Raw genomic sequence first — 25282 nt, forward strand, 5'->3', positions numbered from 1 at the left:
TGACAAACGTAACTTTCCTGAGATAGCATAAAATAATGCTCTTCAGGAAATAAATGCAAATGCTTAGTTTTCCAGAGCTATTTATTTCACAATCCTTCTCAGTTTGGTTGATTATCATAATATTCAATTTTTATTTTTTTATTTATGTTTCTTTAAAACATTTATTTCCTTTAGATATAAGAAAATCTGGGAAACTGTTGCTAACATCTAATGGTTTTACTGCATATGTATCAACGTATTTAAAGGTATTTGGGGGAAAAGTATATATTCAGTGATAAGCTAAACTTTTATCTGACTGTAAATGGAAAGCACTATGCCAGGTAAGATGCTGAAATTTAAGTTTTATTCTGAAAAAAACTTTTGAATGTTAAGGGTTTTTTTTATTCCCAAGTATTTTGGTTAAAAATACAGGAACTGCGTAACGCAGTTGCCTTCAATAGGTGATCCCAGTAAGTGCCTGAGATTTTGAGGTCTGTACAAGACATCTTGTGGATGACACCAGAACTACAAGCACTACATCCTTCCACCGGTTGCGTGGTCTTGGTTGTACCCCCATGCCAGATTGGCAGTATTCATGCATAATAACTGTTTAATCAGAAATATTGTAGAGAGAACTAAGTAGACTCCAGAAATTAGATGAATAACTTAAGACATTTGAGGTGTCTAAAAAAAAAAAAGTGTATTGCTTTTTATTTGCCTTTCAGGTCCTAGCTGTGTAAAGTGGTATGTATTTTTGTGTGTGTATGTGTTTTGGTTTTTTTGTTGTTGGTTGTTTTTTTTTTGTTTTGGTTTTTTTTTTGGTGGTTGGACTCGATGATCTTGGAGGTCCCTTCCAACCACTAAGATTCTGTGATTCTGTGTGATTCTGTATTAGGGGTTTCTTGGCAAACATAAAGACAGAGAACAATTAACTACGCAGAAGCTGAGTTTCTCACTTAAAGCCTGTTTCTGGAGATTTTTAAAAGCATTTTTGCAAGAGTCATGAGATCTCAAGTAGTTTCAGAGGCTGGCAGCACGTAAATGTTCTTCAGCGTGACTGCTAGATGAAATTTCAGTAGAAAGCTATCAAGCGTCTGCTGCTGCTGCTTTGATGCTGTACTGCAGCCTGCGAACACTGTCAGGTCGTGTTCTTTTTGGATTCAAGTGATTTTGGAATTCAATAATTTTAATTTGCTCTTTTGCAACTTACTGGAGTATAGCTGAGCAGCAGATTGCCCTTTGGTATTTTTGTTATTAGGCAGATACTCTGAGAGAAGTTCTCCTCAGAAGTATGCTGTGCGCAGCATTTACCGCCAGACTGGTGGGGCTAAATCCTTGTCTTCCTGTTACCTTACCCAGCAGCAAGGGTGGTTGGAAACTTGGAATTTGAGTACATGAGCCACAGAGTTAAAACTTGTGGTGGTATCTTCTGCAGCCAAAGCTGCTTGCCTTTTGAGTGCCAGAAGGATTTGATTTGTGTTACACTGTCTCAGACCATTTTTTCCCAAACCACTATTAGGTTTTAAGTTGGAAATGAAATTGTAGCTGAAATTTTGTGGTTAGATGTCAGAGCTTTTGGCTAACTCCTCTGAGGAAAAATTAAAGTAACGACTTTGTGAATATTGAGGAGTTCAATCCCCTGGTAGCTGAAGAAGAATTAGCTCCTTGTGACTTCATCCAAACCCTACACGTACCAGAGAAAATAATACATAGCTTATTGAAAAATAAAAGTATGTTTTATTAGGGAGAGATAAATTCAAAATTGTTGTAGTCTTCACATTTCTATCTGGATAGACTTGATTTTTTTTTTCAGAGAAAATTTAGAGTAAAACTAAAACTTTTTTCAGACATTTGATTTAAATTATTTTAGAGGAATTTTAGTTTTGTTTTTTTTTTTAAACTAAGATTGTATTGTTCAAAACATTTGAACTCCAGTGGTAATTACAATAAAATGTGGTAGTTCTTTAATTGTTTACTGTACATTATTTAAAATCCCATTTTAATTCCCTTTTGAAGGAATCCTGATAAAAGATGAAGTATTGTTGTCTTTGGGAATAGAAATTTTGTGTTCCTCCATTAGCTAGGTTGTACTGCAAGATTCTCTGTCTGTCTCTGATATGATGCTCGTCTCCTCAGACATCTCTGCTGAATTAGCTCCTGCATCAGCCACTGAAATAAATGCTGCTTCCAATGCACCTCCCAGGCAAGGCTGGAACTACAAATGTTCTTGAGGTCTCCTTCATAGTTGTCCAAACATTTTAATTTAACAACTGGATTGATGCCCTCCCCTCATTCATTTCAAGTCATCTTTTTAACATGAACCAGCTGGTGAGGCTCCTTGGCTATCACAGTCTGAGGAATGTGTATTGCCTCTGCAATTTTAAAAATATGCTGCTTTGGGTTCATATTAAAATCTGGCAGCTATTGTTGGTATGATATTTTGTAATTTAAGTACAATGGATGGAGGACAAATAATTGCATAAATGTGACTGATTCCTGGTTTGTAACTCACTAAATGCAGCGTGTGGTTCTAAACCAAAAATCATCTAATGCTTCTTTTGCATTAAAGCTTGAAGTAGATTGACTGATACAGCTTGGTTTTCAGGCCTTGTTTAAAGACGAAAGTGACTAAAGGGATATTAACCAACACTAACAGTAGCTAATGTGTAACTGTGGCTGATGCAGTCCCTCAGCGGTTCCCTGCAAAGATTCTGTGCTTCAAGTCATGCTACTGCTGCTTAAAAAAAAACCTGTAGCAATACTCTAGTATCTTGTGGTGAAAAGGTGTTTGCACTTAAAACCAAACTATTGTGTGTTTACGCTCAAAAATCAGTTTGATTTTGAGTGTTTGTCCATTGTAAGGTTTCTTTTTTAATTTAAAACAACAGCTCTGTATTTAAGCCTTTGTTTTGGTAGCACTAGGTGTTTTGAGGAGGTATGGCTAATGTCGGTGGAGAGGCTTACTTTTATCTTACATTATTATTTAGACACTCTACTAGTGTCAGAGTGAACCCATCTCTCTGTTTTTAGTGCCTAAAGTCACTTCAACTTTGTATTTGCTGTTTTTCTGCCCTCTTAGTATTTAAAATGTCATCATCTCCCTTCCCAGAGGCAGCAAATGTGATACTGTATTTAAAGACCCCCTGTAGTAGTAATGAACATATGATTATCTGAACACAGATCCCAGCATTCATTTGCAATCTCTGCACAATCTGCAGTGGATAAAGAACAGCATGCTCTCATCTCTAGTAGAAAATCTTACTCTCAGAAACTGGGGATCTCATCAAACAGTGTATACTTTTGATCCTTGCGGTTTTTCCCTTGGATCAAAATCATACTGGAACCATTTTACACAAGCTGAATGTGCTCTTTTTGAATGCTGCTTAACCGCGGTAGGCTTTCAGTAAGCACAGGTGAAAGCTTAACATTGGCAAGCTCCTCTGGAACATTATGTGGTGAAATGGTGAAATATGGTACTAGAGAGTTAACATGAATGGCAAAGCACATGCTATGTAGCAGAATGTAGACCCTGGGCCAGATAAAATCTTATATATGTGTGTGATTTGTATTGAAGATCCAGTCTTTATGAAATATAAGCTATTATCCTTGTGACTTCCAGGTGAGACCTGATTGTTAACCAGGTAATCATGGATCCTAAGCATTTACACCTGTGACCTCATTAGCTCTGGACTTTGTTTTCAGCTGTAAAGGCTGTTGATGTCATGTGGATGTCAGCTGTGAATCTTCTAATTCTGCTCTATTTTAGAGGTAGCAGAGAGGAGGAGATGGAAGAGAACTAGATGTGGCTCTAGGGAAGATCTTGTAAGAGGAAGGGGAGAGTAGGGGACCTCAAATATGCGAGGTAACAAAGATCTCAAAGGAACAAAGGACAAGCGTAATGCTGTGTCTGAAGAATTGTTTATTCTTCGGTGGGTGAGTTTGACTGCAGGGCACAGATGCAAAAGTAACTGTAAATTGCTTTTTGTGGGCTGCGTTCTTGCTTTTTGTGGCTGTCTTTGGTAACTGGAAGAGCAGAATTTGAGGAGTTCTGTCTGATAGCTCTTAGCTAAAGGTAGAATTAGGGTGATATGAATGTGACATCTCTTGTTTATATTACTAATCTTTTTTCTTCCAGCTAACTAGCCCACCAGGTTGTGGCAAAACTCAGTTTTGTATTATGATGAGTGTTCTGGCTACACTACCTGTAAGCATGGGAGGACTTGATGGAGCTGTTATATACATTGATACAGAGTCTGCATTCAGTGCTGAAAGGTAAGAAAAATGCAAAATTCTAAAATACACACTTTCAACTTCTTTATTACCTTTCATCTTGGAGCCTTCAATTATTTTCTGAGCAATAATTAAGCATTTATGAAATAAATACCTATGGTAGTTATTAAGCATTCATCCAATATATGCAGTTATTCCATAGATGATGAGATGGATTTCAATAGAATGGTTTGCTCTCCTTCCTAATTTGTGTGGTGTTGCAGGTTCTAATTGTGGTATGACAAGCTGGCTGGTGCATTCTCTAATTTATAAATGGTCTTAACAGTCCTGTGCCTGAAATCTTTCTTTGCAGATTAGTTTGTGGTGTTAGCAGGAAGGTTTTGAGGATGTAAAGGCTCAGCATTTTGAGTACAAAGGAAATGGAGGTTTTTCTGTGAACAGTAGGACTGACACAGTTAGTTTTCCTATCACTAGTTATCCTGGTGATATCTAGTGAATGAGATTCAGACTATTGTAATGAAATTGCTTGCTCAGAATAGGTCTATTAACATTCAAACTTAGTGTATCTATTTTTAATCCAAATAAAAATGATTTAAAACAATTTTTCTAAAATAGCTCTAATGTTTTTATGAAAAGGGCCTAAATAAAAAGCATAAACAGCAAGTTGTGCCCCCAGGTATCATCCACTAGATGCCACTCTTCTCAAGCTGTAGGCAGTGGGATCTGGCTGCTTAAAATACAATTAAATATTTTCTGCTATTAAAAACCAAAATCTTCATTGTGTAAAAAAAGTTACAGTTCTTGGACTGTAACTATGAGTATCTAAGTTGAATTCTTGGATCATTTATTTAAGAACCTAGGTAAAATTGCCTTGTGGTCAGAAGGGTGGAACTTCATTCCACTGACTTCTGAAGAGTCCTCAATGATTTTTATGTATAAAATCTCATTTAACTGAAAATTTTGGCCTCTCATCAGTACATTGTTTAGTTTTACATCTGTGCGATAGGCTTTTTCAAAGCATAGTTTCTGAATATAAAAGTATTTTGACAACAAATAAATATTCAACTTACCCTGACTTCTTTTGGTGTTATCACCAGTTATCTGATACGCTTCCTTAGTCTGCTCCGATAATAAACAGTGGTATGCTTAACAATTGTAATTCAAAGTTTTGAAGGGTCATGAATTTGCTAATAAGGTAATGGAGAACATTTAATCATGGAATCCCACAGTCAGTTCCGTCAGTGAAGCAGCCACTTAAACTGTTTAGTCATTTCATTATTTCAAGCCATGCCTGTTGTACCTGTGCTGTCTGAACGGATGGCTGTTCACCTGGCAGCTGGAGCCTCAGTCACTTTGTGACACAGTGCTGATTTTATTTTATTGTTTGCTGAGTTTTAAAAAGTATATTTTCTTAAGATTTTATAAGCCCTTCTTACAAAGAGGTAACTGGCACAATGGAAATTGTTTCAGTGAAGAAGTCCCTCGTCCAGATGACCTTGTTCTTGTTTTTAAGGAGATATTATCTGTGAAAAGATTCTTACTTTGGCAGGCAAACTTTCCATACACGTCCTGCTTGTGTAAGTACTTGCAGTCAAACTGGGCTCTGTTCTCAGCAGTCCTGCTTCCATGTCGGCTGGATCTTGTAATGGATTTCTGTTTGTTGCCAGCTTGTTAGATTTTTGTGGTGACACAAGTTCCCCTTTATAATTTCATTGCACATTAAAGGTGGAAGGCAAGGTGATTTGAGTTGGAGAGTACATTTGTTTAAATGGAAATAATATTTGGGTAGAATAACTAAAATAGGGGAATGGTTGGCTATTGAGTGAAACTTCTTGTACAAAACTCAAAGAACTTTGCATTCAGTAAGTATAAACTTTGCCATTTCCTTCTACAGGAGATGCGCTGTTTCTTTGTGTACAGACACAGAATGTCTTTCCCCAGTGTCCTACTGGGGACACTGGGAAGAGACCTTAACTGTTCTCACTTCCAGGATTTCACTCTGACTGCTAAAACATGCGTCTCCTTTGAAAAAGATTTCTAGTATTACTTGGTATCTGCTTATCATTCAGTGGTTTGCTTTGTGAATACTTGATACCTTATTATCCCACATTGTTCCTTTTTCACTGTTGTTCCTTCTGGTTTTCTGATAGGTTGATTGAGATAGCAGGAAACAGATTCCCTACTTATTTTGACTCAGACGAAAAGCTGTTCTGCATGACCCGTAGCATTCACCTGTATCGAGAGCTGACCTGTGGCAGTGTACTGAAGAGGTATTCTTTTCCAGAGGTTATTTTTTTAAAAAAAGACATTTTTGACTGGATTTTCTATAACAATAAGTGTTTTGTATCAAAGTTTTATGAAGGCTAATTCATTTATTTGAGGCCTTTTCATGATGATAACAGCATGGTCTCCAACAAAGTAAAATTGTTACAGAAAGACTGACATTGCTCTCCTTCTTTCATAGTGTGTGACTAATCCACACCCACTTGATGTTTTTTAATTCCTAATGCACAATTTCTATATGATCTGATCCCTGCAAGCGTTTAAAGGGCTTCACGTGACAGGTTTTATCTTGTCTTAGGTTGTGGAGAGACCATAGTATAAGAGTTAGGTTTTCCATGGAATAGGAGTTTGCTCCTCCAAAATGCAGCTTACTTCCAGGAAGACTGGGGCCCCAGGGAAGGAGGAATCATTTCACATTCATCAGCCTGAATGCTGCTGTTCACTGTGTTGTGTTGTCATGTTGTTAAGTTAATTTGTGAACACATTTTGCAATGAAAATGAATTAAGTTATATTTAACATAATCTAGTGTGTTTTATGTTAGTGGGAGAATTATTGTAAGAATAGTTGCTTCTAGTGCAGCTTTACCAAAGAACATCTAGTAGTGTATTATCAATGGATTAGGTTTGGCCTATTGTCTTTGGAGGTATATATCTTTTTGGGGTTGGACTAGATGATCTCCAGAGGTCCCTTCCAATCCCATATCATTCTGTGATTCTGTATGTGTAAATGGATTTGACCTTCTGCATGTACAGACACCAAGGATTCTGGTGTTGGCAATGGGACGCTGCTACTGCGAGCAAAAAGGCATGGTTTCAATGTCCTCTAAACTTGGTGTCTGCCATGCAGAGGTTGTACAGCACAGTGTTGCTAATGAGAGGTTCTTCCAAACCTCTCTTTTGGAGAGGTCCTGCCTTGGGTTATGTGGTCTACTGGAGCCTGAGATTCCCTTCTAAATCTCTTCAACACATGCAGTTGTTAGTGGAGAGGGTGTATGAGGGGGGGGGAAAAAGAGAGGGTAACTTTCAGCTTATTAAAGTAAACCCTTTATTTAAACAATCTCAGGCTTGTAAAATGGTTCTATTTTGTAAATAATGTTATCAATGACTGGGGTTTTTTATTGTTTTGGATATTTTTTTTTTAGGATTGTGTCTTTGGAAGAAGAAATTATTTCAAAGAAAGTTAAACTCATAATAATTGACTCCGTTGCTTCAGTCGTCAGAAAGGAGTTTGACACAAAACTCCAAGGCAACCTGGCAGAGAGAAGTAACTTTTTGGCTAGAGGAGCATCGGTGTTGAAGTATTTGGCAGAGGAGTTCTCAATACCAGTAAGTTCTTCCTCCTTTCGTAAGTTTTTGCCTTACAGTATCAAGCAATAAAATCTGAGAAGAATGAATATGACAAGAAGATGAAAACCAGAAAAAGCTTCTAGCAATAATCGTCAAGCAGGTACCAGTTCGAAAATAGATGGGAAATGGGGGAATAGTAAGTGTACTGCTTGGTGTATTTTGTTGGTTTTTAAAACTTTTTTTATTTTGTTCTTCAAATAGGGGTTTACAATATTCTCCAGCTGTGTTTCTGGTTTTTTTTCTTAAATCTCATATTTTATTTTGCTGCCCCTAAATATTGCTTACCCTGATGATTCCCTTCTATTGCAACGCTCACTCTAACTAGTGCGTACTCTGGCTAGGTGAAGAGCTTTTTATGGCTGTCCCTTCTACTTAAGTTTATAGAATCTCAAAGCTCTTGTACTCTGGAGCAGCATACATTATCCGTCACAAAAGGAATTTATGCTAATTAATGCAGAAAGCAAGGTAGCAGCTCAGCAAATCCTTGTCTGTGGACTTGCCCACAAAATGCAAAGGAAGACACAGACAAACAGTGCGGGGACTGGGTGGAACTGATTCAAAAATGCTTTAGAAGATGTAAGCTGCATAAATGTGTGTGCGCGTACGCATATGTGTTCCTTCGTTATATGATCCACCAAGGATCATATCAGCTCAGAAGATGTCATTGAGGCTCAACTCTTGAGATTATTTCTGAGTATGGGTAGCCTACTCATCACTCTGGTGTAAGAGACAAAACTGTGGCAAGAGCTTGAGTAATAGTGGTGAGGCCTTTTCTCTCTGATGCTGCTGAGGTCACAGCCACTATCATACCAGAAAAGTACACGTCAGAGATCTGGAACTGGCTGACTTAAGAGGAATGGATTTCCTTCTGCCATGTAATTTCTAAAGGCTTTTGATGGAGAAGATTAAACCCTCTGTAAGTCCCTTTAAAGTTCAGGTACAAAAGATAGCATCCTAATTCATCCTACATAAGAAGAAAATAAAGCTCAAAGGTTAAAAGGTTGCCATTATGTTAATGCTTTGAGGCATCTGTGGTACCTGGTGTGCTGGTGCTGTCCTGGTTTCTCACTACGAAGGCTTTGGTAAGGAGCTCTGGAATTTTGGGCAGGAACTTCTGCTCTGGTCACAGCTCTGTCTTTTTGAAGTGGTCCATGAGATATCTTATCTTTAAAATAAAATCTTTAAAGATCTGTGTAATTACATGTAAATACACAGATTGAAAGCTTGTATATTTTTAAAGCACCTAGTAATTAGATTTATCAATTTACTAAATGGAAATCTAACTATATTTTTCATTTGTCATTACCTTTAACACACATTCCTTGTGGGTTGATTCTAGAGTATTTTACAGATTGGTTAAATTTTATGTTACAAAATAACCTGCAGTAACTCCTATTAGCTAAGAATTCTGAGGGGGCCTTGGCTAGAGATTTGGGTTCTTGCAAACAGATCCGTAGGCAGGGCTGTGTATGAGTAACATGCAAAATCTAACAGCAGAGTGTGTTATGCATCTCTAAGTGTTGGTGCATGCTAGAGATAACTATCCTGTGGCATACGTTGCATTAACCTCTGCTACCTAAGGTTACAGAGTATCTGAGGTTCTAATTATAAATAACTGTGTTGAAATTATACCAGATGGTTTTAGTTACTTAGAAAATAATAAATATAAATTTGGGACTAAAAGAACATTACTAAGGATGCAAATTGATTTAGATCACCACTAAATTGGACACATGAAACAATATGTAACACATTTCATGGCAGAATCAGTGCAACTAAATACTGGATTGGGCAACAAGTAGGAGGACTCAGACTGAGACTCTGAAAACGATTTGAGTTGATGACTGATAGGAGTTGAACTTGAAGTCAATCCTTCTGGCTGTAACTAAAAGATCTGGTGAAAAATGTTGAGTAGTTGAGCAAGGGAATTGGAAATAAGGATGTTGTGTATTAACTAGTTAGCTGTTACTGGAGCAGTAGTTCTGGTGTTAACAGGCTGGGGAGGATGATGAAAGGTCAACTTCCAGAGAATAGCCTTGAAAATGACTGGGGGAAGGAGACATCAGTCTTAGTAATTAAGATATAAGGTGCTCACTTTGTGTAGCTTGGCTAAGGAAATCTTAAGGGTCTCTTCATTAATCAATATGTACTTGAGGAAGAGGTATTTGATAAAAGCAACCTTCTCTTCAGCTGACAAAGGTATTCCACAGTGTCAATATGTACTTACTTGAGGAAGAGGTATTTGATAAAAGCAACCTTCTCTTCAGCTGACAAAGGTATTCCACAGTTCTGTGGTTGGAAGCTGAATTAAGCAAGTTCAGACTTCAAATAAGGGGTGTGTTCTTACTGGACTAATTAATCATTGGAATGCATTACTAAATGTAAATAGCTTCTTGTCACTGGGTATTTTTAAATGGGCTTCTTTTTTTTTTTTCCATTTCCTAAAAAGGAAATGGGTTCAAATAGGATTAAATTTGGGGAAATCCTATACTACCACGTTATGCCAGAGTTCAAATGCGTTTAATGCAGTTCCTTCTGTTGGTGTTATGAAATTTCTGGCTGTTTATAATTATGTGGCTGTGGTGTCAGGATATTGAGTTTGATGAGCAAAAGTGATGAACATTCATAGCTTCTGCCAAACTCGAAGGGAGCTGTTTCAAACCCAAGTAGCTCTACGTGGTATGAAGTACTCGGAGGTGGAGAGGGGGGAGAAACTGACTTTATCTGCCTCAAAACTGATGGCCATTGTTCAGTAAACTCTTTGCACATCTATTTTCTGTGTGTAAAATGGAATAACAGAGCTGTTAGTTGTGAGGATCGGGTCATTCCTCTTCAGAAAGCACTCCTGCTGTCTCCATGAACAATGTAGAGATGCTCATTGGAAATTCGCACTTGCCATTCTCAGTGTGAGATTTAAATAATATGTAGTCAATGAAACCTTAATCCATCTTTTGAGTTGAGAAAAAAATATTAAACATATTCATTGAATAGTATCATCGTAGTCACTGAATGAAGCAAGTGAAAGTGTGTGATTCTAAATTTTTGCTTGACTTAATGGTTTTTGAATTTTTTTGTTTGTAAAGTACAAAGAAACAGAAAGCTTTTTTTTTTTTATGTATGGATGTTAATAAAACGTAAGTTGTTTCTTGAGAAGTGAAACATGATGCCTGATTTCCTTTTTTGATCCCTTCTACCTAGCTTAGCAGTGAGCCTGTTTCCATCCCAGGCTCTTTGAATGATGCCAGGGCAAGGTTTGGATCTCTCCTGGTCTAATGACAGCCACTAAACAGTCACTGAAGCATGTTCCTCTGTGGGGCACTATGTAGTAGTGTCCCTTTTTCCCCTTCCCTACACATAGCCATGACCAAAACCTACTTTTTTTTCTATCGTAGTCACTGAATGAAGCAAGTGAAAGTGTGTGATTCTAAATTTTTGCTTGACTTAATGGTTTTTGAATTTTTTTGTTTGTAAAGTACAAAGAAACAGAAAGCTTTTTTTTTTTTATGTATGGATGTTAATAAAACGTAAGTTGTTTCTTGAGAAGTGAAACATGATGCCTGATTTCCTTTTTTGATCCCTTCTACCTAGCTTAGCAGTGAGCCTGTTTCCATCCCAGGCTCTTTGAATGATGCCAGGGCAAGGTTTGGATCTCTCCTGGTCTAATGACAGCCACTAAACAGTCACTGAAGCATGTTCCTCTGTGGGGCACTATGTAGTAGTGTCCCTTTTTCCCCTTCCCTACACATAGCCATGACCAAAACCTACTTTTTTTTTCTGCCAGGCTTTTTGAAAACAGCCAGTCAGATCAAAAAAGACTGCTAGAAACTGAGAAGGACAGCTTGACTATAAATCAAACAAAAAGCCCTTTGTTTTTGAAATCCAGTGAATATGTAAAGCTGTATGAAAAGTTTACATTACACTTATCTGTTTTAGAGCGTGCTGTACATCTGGATCTAAATGTTCTTTCTTACAGTGTGTGTTGATGCTCTCTATCAGATTACATCTTTAAGCAGCAGCAATCAGTCATGTATGTTTCCTGTCTAGTTCTACACTTCCTTTGCCTTCAAAAAGAATAGAAAACAAAATACACTTTGGATTTTCTTTCTTGTCTTCTTCCATATTCATAGGATACTATTTACTATTCGTAAGTGGTATTCACTAAAAGTAGTTTAGTGTTCATGCTGGTTGGGAGAAATGATGTCTCCATTTCATTGAAAAGCTAAAACTAAACCCCACTATGACTAGAATTCTTCTTGAGATTTAACTGTTTAGCTTATAAAAATTGTTATTTATAGAACCTGGTCCGCTAGTTGTTAGTACCTAAGAAAATGTGTGAAGCTGGCTAGACATCCCTGTGGAAAAGCTCTCTAAAAGTGGCAGTTGCAAAACCAAACTGCTTTAAGCATTCTTTTAAATGTCAAATTGAGACTGCAGATGAAACTTGCTTTGTAAATCCCTAAGGCTAATCGAATTACAACACTGCCTGCCCTTTAAACTTGTGTCTGGGTTGTGTTCTTAGATCTGCAAAGGTAACCTTTGTTATTTATGGTAAGCATGTTAGTTATCGTTACTACCAGCAAATGTATAATAGTATCTTTCATTCTTTTTTATTAAATTGTTCCTTCTGAGAATATGAAATAGCTTAGGAAGAGAGACTTTCATCTCTCACTTGTGATTTATAGTGCAAATGAAAGACAAACCTTACATAACTATTCTCTAATGCTTTTATTTGCTATGAAAATAAGTTAACAGTAGTCAAGAAGCCCAAAATTTCCACAGGTAACATTTTTTCCCCCTTTAGATGCAACATGCTCCATTAAAAACCTAAAAATTCACTGTATCAGTATTGATAATGTGACAATAATTAAAGCTGTCATAGTAATTTTTTTTTTCACACTCAGGTCTCACTTTTTTTGTTTCAGTGCTTAACACTCACGCATTCTGCTCTCTAAACTTTATACCCATGATTTTCATTTGCTTTGGAAAGCCAGCTGTTTAGCTAAATATATATTTGCTTTTATGTTGTGTAAGTTTTTTCTTCTAAAAATCAACTTACATGCACAAATTACTTGATATCTGCAGTGCCTTTTCTGCTGTCTTTGCTTAAGTGTGTTTAATTATGTTATCTCAGCTTCCTGCAGTACAGTGTCTCAAGACTAAAGTGCTTCTGTTGGCAAAGAGAAGATATTCAATCTGTTAATTTTCTCTTTCTTTGTAAGGAAGTATTTCCATTTGGATTCATCCTTGGTTCTGTTTTATTCTGTTTCCACGTGGTTGGTTGCTTGTCAGCTCCTCTGCACCTTTGCTATTGCTGTTCTGATATTTGAAAATATTGGTTTATGGAGAGCTAAACAAATTCCAAAATGGAAGACTTCTGAAGAAAAGTTGTTTAAATGCCAGCTCCCTTTGAATTGGTAATAAATATACAGAAAGTTTGGAAAAACCGACAGTTGATTTGTTGATGAAGTATGTAACAACACTGTATGCTGACTTTCCCAAAACTATGGAGATACACTAGATTTACAGGCGGATTTGTCTATTCTGGACTGAAAGTTGCTGAAATGCAAACTTCATTTTTATACTTTGCTAATAAAAAGTATTTTTAATACCAGTGTTACAGAAACAATAATTGAATTATCTTTGCAAGCTGTTTAAAACTAGAATAAGAAAAACTTTTCTCTACTTCCAAAACTTGGAGAACTGGTTCCATTTTGAAATTTTCTAAAACGAGAAATACCTTATGTGTTATACCACATCAAAACATGTGTTTCTTTAATGAGGAGCTAACCTTATCAGAAGAAAACATTTTGGAATTGAGTTACCAGAATTTTACTAGCCATATCTAGGCCAGATGTTGTTCAAACAGTTTCTAGTGGTGAGAATTCAGTGGAAAGTGTGGGTCCTTTTCTGTTGAGCTGCTGATATTTATGTAAAGTATCTTGTTGCTCAAATTTTGTGTTTGTGTATGTATGTGAACTTGAATGCCCTTCCAACTCTTAATAGAAGGATCTGTATATTTCTGCATAATCCCACTGAACTCCTGGCTATCTGGTTGCTGCCAAAGGTTGAGGCTTACCTCATAATGCAGCTCTCCCTTCAGTCTGGGGCTGCTACTTGCTTTGTTTCTCCATGTCCCCCCTTCCCTCCCCCAACTTCCATATGACTAGCTTTGGTGTTTTTTTTCATGGAGTCTGCGTATTTCTCTAGAGAGCAGCATGAAAGTCAAAATAAATTTGTGAGTGTTTGCTCAGAAGACACAGAATACTGCTTCTGAACCTGCAGAAATTTATTAAGATAATTCACCAACTTCTTGGAGAAACTTAGCTGTCCTTCTGTGAACTCAATAGGATGAAAAGATACTAGTGTCTTATGCTAATCATATTGCGAATGCTATCCACAGAAGCATAAATATTTAGAATAATGTAGGTATTGTAAAATTTGCCTACTTTTATTATTCTGTATGAATTAAAGAAACATTAAAGAACCCAAACTTTGTTTTGAATCATGGAAAACAGTAGTTAATTTGTTTCCTAAATCAGGAAAATTACTTCCAAAACCAACTTTCTTCTAAAACCAAGAACAATTCTTGTTCTCTTCAAGATGTTTCACTCACCCTGCACCAAAATTCAAGTTGGTGTTCATGTTCTCATTAAATGGTGAACTGAGCAGCATTAGAATGTTATGTTTGTGCTAGCTGTGTCAGACCTTTTGGTTTTAAGCATACTTTTTTTGGTGCAAAGAGGAATTCTTAACCTTATTAAGTGTGCCTCATTGTTTTAAGTAACAAAGAGTTTGTGAAACAAACAAAATATTTTATGTTAAGGTTTTCTGCCATGTTATACTTAGCAGCATTTCTATGCCCGGAACTGAGTCTATAGCTTTGCTTTGTTGTTTGTTTTTTTTTTTTAGTTAAATATTCTAGCGTTACCCTCTATTTTCTTACGAAAACCTGCATAAAAAATAAGTGTCAGAATTTCACATATATGTGAACACTGCTGTTTGTAAAGTGTAGTTTGGAATAAATTTTAATTTGTGTTATTGTTTAATTAGGGAAACAAACTGGTTGAAGGGGACTTACAGAACAGAGCTCCTTCTTTGCCCTCGCTAAAACTTCATGAACCCAGTTTTCATTGGCAGACTGTTTATGTTTCAATTATTCCTTTGCTCTACAGTACTGAGCAAAAAATAGTCTTGATAAAAGGGAGTTAATCCAACTGCTAAGTGTCATTATAGTGGCAAAGTTAGATGTTTTTTTTTCTTCTCGTGTGGCTGTTAAAAATTATTCTCGGAAGGCACAACTTTGTTTTAGTTTAAAATGACTGGTTAAAATGAAATTATAACTATCTTCAGTACTGCTGCCATCTGTGTACTTTTTTACATGTGTCTGGAGAATATACACTTCTGCAGTTTATGGCCCAACACAGTGTTCCTTTTGGACTGTCTATGCTCATAAACTGTTTAATACTGCTGAGGAAAAGAAATGAGAAATAATAGAGCAGTTTCCTGTTTTCATGTGGTGGTGAAGTATAGAAAAGAAGGTAATTTAAAGTTATGTGATACTGGAATTCAGTTTTCTTTTTCTTTTAAAGTATTCCCTCCATTGCTTTTTCCATTTTACAGTGCAAGTGACTTTGCCAAAAGCTATCATTCTGCACAATTGCACATATGAAATTATGTAGAAGGAAGGCACCAGCATTAACATATAGGAGAGGGAGTTGAGAGAAATGAGATTTTATTACCAGATTTGTTTTTGATCTGCTATACAATCGCGGGCAAGGCTTGCTATAAAGGAGGGCAGACACTTTCCTTCATATTTGCCTTGACTTCAATTTCTGAAATACTTTATCCAAAATAAATCAGCAGTTTTTTATGTCTTCTAACCCTCATTCTCATTTCAGTTCTCTGGGTTCCCTTCAGATGATTTACATCATCTTGAAAGTGAGGTGCCCAAACCTGAGACAGCATTTCCAGATGCATCTTTTCCGAAGTTCTGGTATGGAGAAGGATTTCTTCTCATGCCTTGCAGGATGTTCCATTGTTTATGCATCACAGTACACCATTTGCTTTCTTCGCAACAGCCTGATGTCATTTACTTACCCTTCATTAAAACCCTGGATCTGTGTCTGCTGACTTTGTTGCTTCTCCTTCTAATGTGTTATTTTTCTTGACTTGTCAAGATGGTTTTGTGTTCTAATCTTGTATTCTAGCATACTTGCAGTCTTCTCCCTGCTCTCCTGTTTTTCCAAGGAAAATGATCATTCTTTCTATTACAGATTCTTTGTGTAACTATTGGGTAGAACCAGACTTTGAGCAGACTGTACCATTTTGTTCAGTAAGAGGCCTTTAAACACTGGTAACCTCCGTGTGTCATTTTCCAATAAATTTTGCATCCACCCTGTAATAGATTCATCTTGGTTATATTTCCCTGGTTTAACTAGCATACCTACATAAGATGTTCTACTGCTAAAATAAAAACATAGTATTTGGTGGTTGTTTTTTTCTGCCCTGTCATGTTGTTACTTTGTATGTGCTATAGAAAACAACTGTAATTGTACTAGGTCTTTTTATGTCCTTTATTGGGAGTTTAGGGTTTGGCAAGATGCGCTGTTTTGACTGTGTGAAAAATTGCCTGAACCTTTAGGCCAGTAATCTATTTGTGACTCTGCAGAGAAGTACTTATGTTTTGACTACTTCTTTCTTTTCACATGTTTTCTTGTGCCTTCTTCTTGTCCTTTGGTTTTGTGTGAACTGCAGGTTCTCAAGGAATATTTCTGCATTTGCATAATGTTTAACTGAAAGTGATTCTAGGCTCTAGACAGGATAGCAATGCAAAGAACAGTTGACCAGATTATGAGTTGTTGGAAAAATCTTACCTGTGTGAGCTCGGTATAGACTAATCAGTTGTTTGATTTACAGATTCTCTAGAGTTTGTTTGCTTTAAGGTTACTCAGCCCCAGGGCTTCTGGGAATAAAAAGGACCTGCTCTGCAGTTATTACTCCTAAATAATATTGTACCAGCCCCCTGAGGTGTAAAGGGATGGGGATAAGAGGAAATTAAAATTGGGCAATGCATGTGTCTGTTACAATACAAATGTACCCAGAGATCAGAAGTAAAATCTTATTTGCTTGGAAACTGGTAGTAGTAGAGATGATTATATCACTTCACTCTTTGTGTCTACGGGACTGCTTTGTGAGAACATTGCATTTGTGTAGAACCAGGTGTGCTGCTGGGGCTGCTTTTTCATCAAGTATGATCTGGAAGCTTCATGATGCAATCTGCTTGCTGCGGTTAACTAGAGAACCTGCTGCTTTTCTGCAAAATTTCCTTTCCTTCCACACATGGATGGATGGTAATAACAGACAACCAGACCAAACTATTACAGCCAGATGGTTGATGATCCTGTGCTGCCTTGAAAATTAGGAGTAACTAGGTTTACAGGACAGGCTTTTCAATCTTTTTTTTCAATCTTCTGCTGTTGAGGCTCTTGTGAGTTAGAACAATTGTGGTGCTTGCTCTGGTTTCTCTCCTCTGTTTTGCTTGGAATTGTAATCTGTGAGCTATAACATAGGTCTCCTGAGCAACTTTGTTCTGATATTTCTACAAGATGACTCCATCTTCTTTATGGAGAACATATATGCTTTGTAACATTGTTGATTGAAGTTGCAGCTATCTGTGTTGATTTATTCACCCCAATTTTCTATTTCAAGAAGGAAACCTATCTTTTTAACAGCAAGCATTTTTAATCATTTGGAAGAAGTTCAGTATAATCAAACTGACGGAGACTCATTCCAAATATGAATTCCAATGAGAATCTACATGATTTTGGTAACCTCATCAAAACTGTCATGTTGCCTCTTGCTAAAATGCATAGCTATGTCTCATTTTACAATATAGTACTGCTGTTGCAATATTCTAGGTAAACACAATTAGATTTAGAGGTTTTTATTAAATGAGACTAAGTGGTCATCTGCAGAATTCTAATTAAACAGGAATGAATGAGATGCTGTTTTTTGTTGATGAGACTATATGTGAATTTCAGTAAGGCAGCATTTCTTCCCCCCCAATACTCTGTTAATATTTTTGGTACTCTGATTTGGATGAGCTGCATTTACCACCCCAGAATACAAATCAGTTTCTTTGTCTTTAGATTCCAGTATTTTCCTTGCTTCACTTCTGTATTTTGTATTTACCTCATACTTTTGACCTAGGACAGACTGCGTTCTACTCTTCAGTGGATTCTTGGCACACTGTGGTATTATATTTTTTCATTATGTGCTTGTTAGCAAAATCACCTCTAATACGTGAACTAAACACTACTTCTTCATGCAACTGAAACCCTTAGCTATTGTAGAGGAAAATTGCTTTAAAAGAGCTTACTGCTTAGATGGTTTTTGTAACTTCATAAAGATTCCCCCTAGGGAAAAGGGGGGCTTGCTCAAGGCTGCAGGCACATACCGGTGCTCTGGGTACATGACTTCTTAAGCACATTAGTTTAAGCAAACTGACTTCAGATGTTGGCAGTCTTTGAAATACCAAACTGAAGTTATTTCTCTGCAAAGCCAATGAACAGTACTAGCAAGCTACAACTGGGTGATTGGAAGCTTGATGTAGGCCTATGTGTTTATATCCCTATCACTCTTAAATTTGTGCATCACCAAGTGTATGTTAAGTCTTTTTTTTTTCCCTCCAGTAGTTGTGAGAGAAGATGCAGTGAAAGGTAAGCTAGGTATAAAATGCTAAGATGATTTTTTTTCTTTTTTTTTTTAATTGAGACCCTTGCCTTCTGCTATCTTCTGTGATTTCCTTAAACAGTGTCTTATTCTAACAAACCTCCCATCTGCCCAGAGAGGTTTGGGATGACATCTGAGAACTGTTCCCTTATGTCTTCAGCAAATTCTCTTAATTCTCCAGAAACAGTACAGGAGCCTGCTCTTCACCTTTTCAGTGATCTGTCCTTTTCCATATCATTTTCTAGCTAGATAGTGAAGAGCTTGTTTGGAAGAGGAATTGACTGCTAAAACATTTGGGGTTTGCTTGTGCAGAAAATTGTTTGTGGGGAAAATTCTTAGCCCAAAAAGTCTTCTGAATATGCACTGTCATAGGATTTTTGGGGGGAGTATATGCAACCAGCCACTTAAGGCTGACATGTGTTGGGTTTGTATAGCTTTTCTCTGGCTGCATGGAAGAGCTCTGTGTCATGGCCTTTCCTGGTATTGTAATGGAAACAGTCATACCAGGGCAGTGAGCATAAGGGCACCTGGGTACAGAGTGTAAGTGCAGAACTAGTACAGTCTGTATTGGAACAGCTTTATGCTGCTTCTGCAATGCCCCTAAAACGGAGCTACTAGAAGCAGACAGATGCTGCTGAAACAATTTGTGAAGCCTGCTCCCACTTGTCATGTTTTCAAGGAGCAGACTGGCAATAGTAAAGGAGATTGTTATTGGCTGGAGATACTGTTTTGGGGTTGGCAAGCATGTTCACTGCTGTGCCTCCTTTTTCAGTTGGCTTAAGGGAGCCACACAAGAGAGGAACTAGCAAAGTGGTGAAGCTGCTGCCTGGAAATCCACTGACCTGCAGCCCACTCTGAAGTTGTCGTTAGGAAAGAAGTCTACCAGATACAAGCTGCAAGCAGAGGAAATTATCTGTGCAAATCATAAGTGGCACGTGGGTAGTAGGTTAATTGAGCTTGCATTATAGAAGGTTTGAGCAGTCCAAAATCAAGTGGTGGTCAACCAATGTCAGAGATTAAACAGCAGCAAGCCAACAATACATACTTTTTTTTCCTTCCTACCTGCCTTATAATTCATTTCAGTATAGAGTTTGCAGCTCGTTCATACTTGCTTATGAGCCCGAGCAAGGATGTAAACCATCTGAAAAGCAACCCAGGACATAAAAGGTAGTGGGCAGTTGTGGTGGGCAGTTGTGCAGTTGAATAGGCAGGGGCAGGAATGTGTGGTTTCTGGCAGCACACAGATTTTTGAATGTCAAACTGCATCTTCAGTAAAAAGAGTAAGTATGAGTAAAAGTTCTGAGTAATAATCAGGTTACTACTCAGAACGGGCAAAGAAGAGTGTTAGGTGCTTGGAACATCCTTTAAACTTCTAACGGCTTTAGGAAGGCTTTTGTTACATAGCATTATTGCAGTGCTTTGTACTTTGACTAAAGGTGAGCCAATACCTGGCTGCGCACAGACTAGCCTTACATTGCTTAGGGCTTTCATGCATCATTAGGTCAGTGTCCTGGTTTTAGTCTGCACGTTCTGGTTTTAAAATGCATCATAATATGCTGTATTTGGAGTTGTAATATATCCATGCATAATGAATTATAGCTGAGGTCAGAAACTATGCTGAATAGTAGATTTTCAAACCACAGTATTTCTTCCTATGCTAAAATTCAGAATGAAATGTATAACAATCCATAAAATAGCTGGTACAGTTCATAACATGCTTGCATTCCTTCATTATTAATAGTTTCATATCCATCTGTCAGCATGCTATGGCTAAACCATTAGCCAAGATTTTGCAGCTGCTCCTTTACAAGTCTGCAGAATGTAGTTATCTCCAGCTCCTGTTTTTTGTCTACTAATAAGAGGAAATTTTACAGAGAACTTACTAAATTGTCCGAGACTGTAAGTTCAGTTCTAGGTGAAAGTCTATGATCTTCATTTAACTTACTGGGTCTGTGGTACTTTTCCTGCTATTTCTTTTGTTTGAATGGCATTAGTCACAGCAGTTGTTTCAAGTAATGTGGTTTGTTTAATCTCATGAAAAGTCCTGCACGTAGCTGTTGTAGTTCTGTATTTTTGTAGTTGTATTTTTAAGACCATATTGTGCAAATTATAGTTGCTGATTTGATCTGAAGATAGAGCCCCTAGAGAGGTCTGGTTTGAGATGAATGGGTCTAAGGCTAATGAGAGTGTGGGGTTATTTGTTTTGACTCCCTCCATTAAAACATGGATGAAGGTGGATATTGTTTGCAGCAAAGACAGCTGTCCATGGAGCAAGTAGTATGTGTGCAGTCTGCCAAACTACTTTGTGCATGGTACTGAGCAGCTACTGGAGAATAACAGTTAAGATTATTGCTAAACCAAAATAGTTTCATACTAGTTACTTGGAAATGCAAAGTTTCTAGAAGTCTTTGTGTGGTCCAGCGTCCCTCTGTGTGTGTGCTTTTTAAATTCCAATACTGTCAAATTTGAAAGGCCACAGTTTGTAAATCACGATAGATACCTGCTTTCTCTCCTAGTTTTGGTGCCAGATAAAATCTGTTAACATAAATACGACACTTCTAAATGATAAAATAATATTTGTATATATTTAAAAGGTTCTGGCTTTGAGAATAACATTATTTATGCTGATAGGATGTAATGAAATCTTTGCAATCTTATAAAATCCAGTGCTAGGGAATAAATAGCATTTTGCATACTTGACTCTCACCTGCATTCAGTCCAGTTGTTTGCCTCTGACTGGACCACCAATATGTCAAAGCTCTCACCCGTTTAATGCGGTGGCTGTTGAAATACATACCAACAGATTACATTTCCTTTCATTTCCAAAGCCTTAAACTTGTTATTTCCATGCCAAGAGCAAACTATTACCAGACATTATTATAGAGTGGTAGGAGACCAGTCTGCTACTAGGCTTGTATTTCAGTTGCCTTAATGTCTTGTTTGCTTGTTTTCTTTCTGATGTTGGAGTGTTCCTCAATGGGGGTTAGTTTGAAAGAATGTCTATCTTCTATTTGGTTGTTTTAATACTAATTTTTACTTAAAGTGCTCTATTTGCCCTTAAATGCTGCTATTTTTAATATTGTTTGAAGTTGGCTTTGCAGTCTCTTCTGAAGGAGTAATTGACTAGCAATAATAGTGATGTGTTCCTCCTCTCGAGGACAAACAGTTTGTACGGAAACCTGTACTGTTTCTTCTTGGTCACTGCAATTGAGTCCTTTGTCTGGATGCTAGAGGTAAGGTTTGTGTACTGATCAATATGTCATGAATTGCTGGTACAGTAACCAAGCTGCTGCTTTTTTTCATAGGGCCTTCCAAATGTAAGGAGGTACTAAGCAGAGGAGATGTGTGACTAGCCAGGAAACAAGAGATTGTATAGCAATGCCATGTACACAACTGGATGTGCTGTTACTAAAGTACAGTAAACTACTGGGTATCTGTAAATTTCAGACTTGTTTGGAATTAAGGATGCATTGCTTCATCTGAAGGTTAGACAACAATGACTCTCTTGGCGTAGCAAACTGCCTTCTTTCCAGCAGTTTAATACCCGACACTCAAGATTCTGGTCTTTAAGAAATCATATAAGTAATTGGCATTTTTTAAGGCAAAATATGATTTCGATTTGGTCCATAAATTTTTCTATATGTGGAAAAAAAAAAAAGGTCAAGGAAACTCAAATTTCTGTGGCAGCAGGGAAAGATGCCTGGTTCATGATGTTGTGATATTAGTGATAAAAGTTATGTGGTTGTATTCCTGAGCTCTAAAAATAGATACATACTTAATTACTATCATATACTTCTGTCAGAAACTGTAGATGGAATTACAATGTTACATTTTTCTAGCAATGCTGAAGTTTTTTAGTAACCTATATACTGACGCAGTCTACAACCTCAGAGTATTTTGATTACTACAGCTTTTTTTCCCAGCTTCAGTAAATTTTCTTCCTAGTTCAAAGTTGTAACTGATGAGGTAAGGATAAATTGAAGAAAGATTGATAGGGAGTGGTGTGAAAGTTTTTTTTTTTATTAGCTCAATTGATACAGTCAGGAAAAGGGAGAGCTTTTCACTAGAAACCTGAAGAGGTGCTTGGGAAAACCTACTTGTCAGTTGGCCTGGTAGAGGAGAATATTTCTGCCTGTAAACTTTTCCTCATCTCGTTTAGAGTTTGTAGAGTTGCTGATAAGCAGAGACATTAAGCTTTCCTAATTTTTCTGTGAGTGTCATTTAACCTGAAAATATCTTTTACGTTTAAATTGCAGTTTTGTAACATACTGTAAGACACCAAATGCTTGTGGTCATTTGCATCCCTTTGTATGTGAGTGATCTAGTAAAGATGCAGTACTGATACCCTTGATCATTTGGAGTTAATGAGTTTTTTGGGGGATCCACTCTTCTAGCAGAGGCATGTGGAAATTCTAACAGAAGAGTAGAGACAGCAGATTTTTTTTTGTTGTTATAAAGAAATTCTAGTAAGACCTTTTGTAAAGCAGGCAGCTTTAGTTTGTTTTGATGATGCTGAAATGGAAGCAGAAAGCTGACACTCCTCCCTCTTCCTGCACCAAATTTTAAAGCAATTGGAAATGAAAACTGACATTGTTTGAACCTCTCTTGAGTTTTTGCCGTCATCCCCATGGTTGATATGTATCTTTGGTGTTTCATCTATTGTATGCAGCAGCTGAGAACATCTGAAAACCTACAGGTTTTCTTTTTCCTTTGCTTCAGCCTGTACCTCATACTTGAGCTATCTCCAAGTCTTTGAGTCTTTGTTTGCAGGTGATTATCTTTCACTGGTTTGTTTCTTTCCTTTATCCTCTATAAAGATAAGGGGATAAGAATTCAGTTTGAAGACACCTTAAAATCTACCATCTTGTTATACCAGTCACAATATTAAATCTAATTTCAATATCAGGAGTGAGTTTTCCTTGGAAATGGTGAAGAAAGCGGCAGCATGAATTAGTTACACCCCTTTGTGTTAATTTCTTGCTAGTCATCTTTTTTTCCACTCCCTTCTTGTGTATTCTTCATTTTATCTGTTCAAGGCTAAAGAGATCTTGTCCACATTCTTTACAACAGCAGTCAATTTACGGTACCTATTTAGTCACTGTTGAATTTCTTGGGTTTTATGTTTTCTGAAACAAACACAACCATGGTGTCTTGGTCAGTTGGGATGAAAATGTGTGTGGCTAATTCAGAGACTTATACTCATTAATATTTTTATATTTATGGTTGAAGGTGAAATTTCACTAGTAACTTTTTGAAAATGCTGTAAGATTTTTATGTATATATATAGTATTTATACACCCATAAATACACACCTTATGTTACCTTTTTTGTTCTTACGGAAGCATTTGTGCAGCCATAGAGTGAATTGGAGTGGGGTACTGATCCAGCTTAAAAGTGGTCTTTCAGGTTTTTTTTCCTGAATAACTTTTCACCTGAATGCAATATCCCTGCATCCTGACTTTTTCACTTGTATTCCGCTATAATCCTTACATCCTTTTGTAAAGAACACCTGTGTTGCTAATTGGTCCTTCATTTTTAAACTTGGTTTCCTTGTAACTAGCAGCTTATGCTTTCTTGAATTGCATGTCCCCCCCCTCCCTTTTTTTTTTTCCATTTTTGCAAAAATTTCTCCAGTCTTGTGAGACCTTCTTGAAGGCTAATCTGGTCTTGTCATAGTCAGTTCCTTCTGTTTGTGGTGCTGATACATAAGCATTTTTCTGGAATGATGCAGGGGACTTTAGTGCTGCTACTGAAGATAACGCTGTGGTTTATCTGTTCCTCTCACTAAAATGTAGTAATTGGACAACAGTTGTGTTTTTCAGCTGTATGGGTTAAGACTAAATGTAAATGTACTAATTCTTCTCAGGTTTATTTTCTGTATTAATATAAAGAGCTATAGGGATGGCAGGTGATTTGTAAGCAAATTATATCATTCAGGGTCTCTAATTATACTGAAACTCCAGGCACTGACTTTTCAGTCATCAGAACTTGAAGATAAATTAATTCCCTCTGCTGCAAGTTGTTGCAATCCATTTTTTCTTAGTAATTTTAGACACTGAAACATTAGCATTTGTATAAAAACACTAACTATGAAAATATTTGCAAGAACTGCAAGCAGATTTTATATTCTTGTGGGTTTTTTGGTTGTTCATTGTGTGTAAAATGCATAAATGCTCTGGCAGTGTTGGTGGAATATGGAGATGACAGAGGAAGGAATCTGCTGGCTTTTAAAAGAGGAATCACAGGCATTTTCTGCTTTCCATACTTTACAAATACTGATTATATAGATATTCTGAAGTGTATTTTATTATTCATTTTGTATTCCATCATCCCGTTGTCATTAATTTTGCATTCCATCAGCCACTTTTCAGAATGTGTTTATGGTCTCTTGACAGGAGAATATATTTTCTAGTAGGCAGACATTGAAGTAGAAGTTGTTTGGATTATGTTCTTAGCTGTGTTGTCTGGTATCTCCCCTGGCCCAAGATAACATGTCAAGGAAAAAGAAGCTTTAATGAAAAGGCCTGTGGATGAAGGATTCTATTTGTGGCAAATATTGTTTACTTACCAACTGAAGTAAGTATAATATTTTTATTCTAACTTACGATGCTTTCCTGTAGCAATTTTGTGTATTTTATTTCACAGGTAATAGGTGTGTATTTTGCACAGTGCCCAATTAAATTTACTTTTGACTGTCTACTGACTGTTATTT

General features: G+C 37.0%; 1 protein-coding gene across 1 annotated transcript in view; it reads left to right on the plus strand.

The window, feature by feature from the left end:
• The window catches only part of RAD51B (RAD51 paralog B), a 392703-nt gene that overhangs the window by 9049 nt on the left and 358372 nt on the right, over positions 1–25282 (plus strand). The window contains exons 5-7 of the mRNA XM_014942065.1: positions 4115–4251; positions 6360–6479; positions 7635–7818. Of these exons, the coding sequence (XP_014797551.1) occupies positions 4115–4251; positions 6360–6479; positions 7635–7818 (441 nt within the window). The remainder of the gene's footprint in view (positions 1–4114; positions 4252–6359; positions 6480–7634; positions 7819–25282) is intronic.

The sequence above is a fragment of the Calidris pugnax genome, unplaced genomic scaffold, assembly GCF_001431845.1.
Source record: "Calidris pugnax isolate Ruff unplaced genomic scaffold, ASM143184v1 scaffold56, whole genome shotgun sequence".
Taxonomy (NCBI): domain Eukaryota; kingdom Metazoa; phylum Chordata; class Aves; order Charadriiformes; family Scolopacidae; genus Calidris; species Calidris pugnax.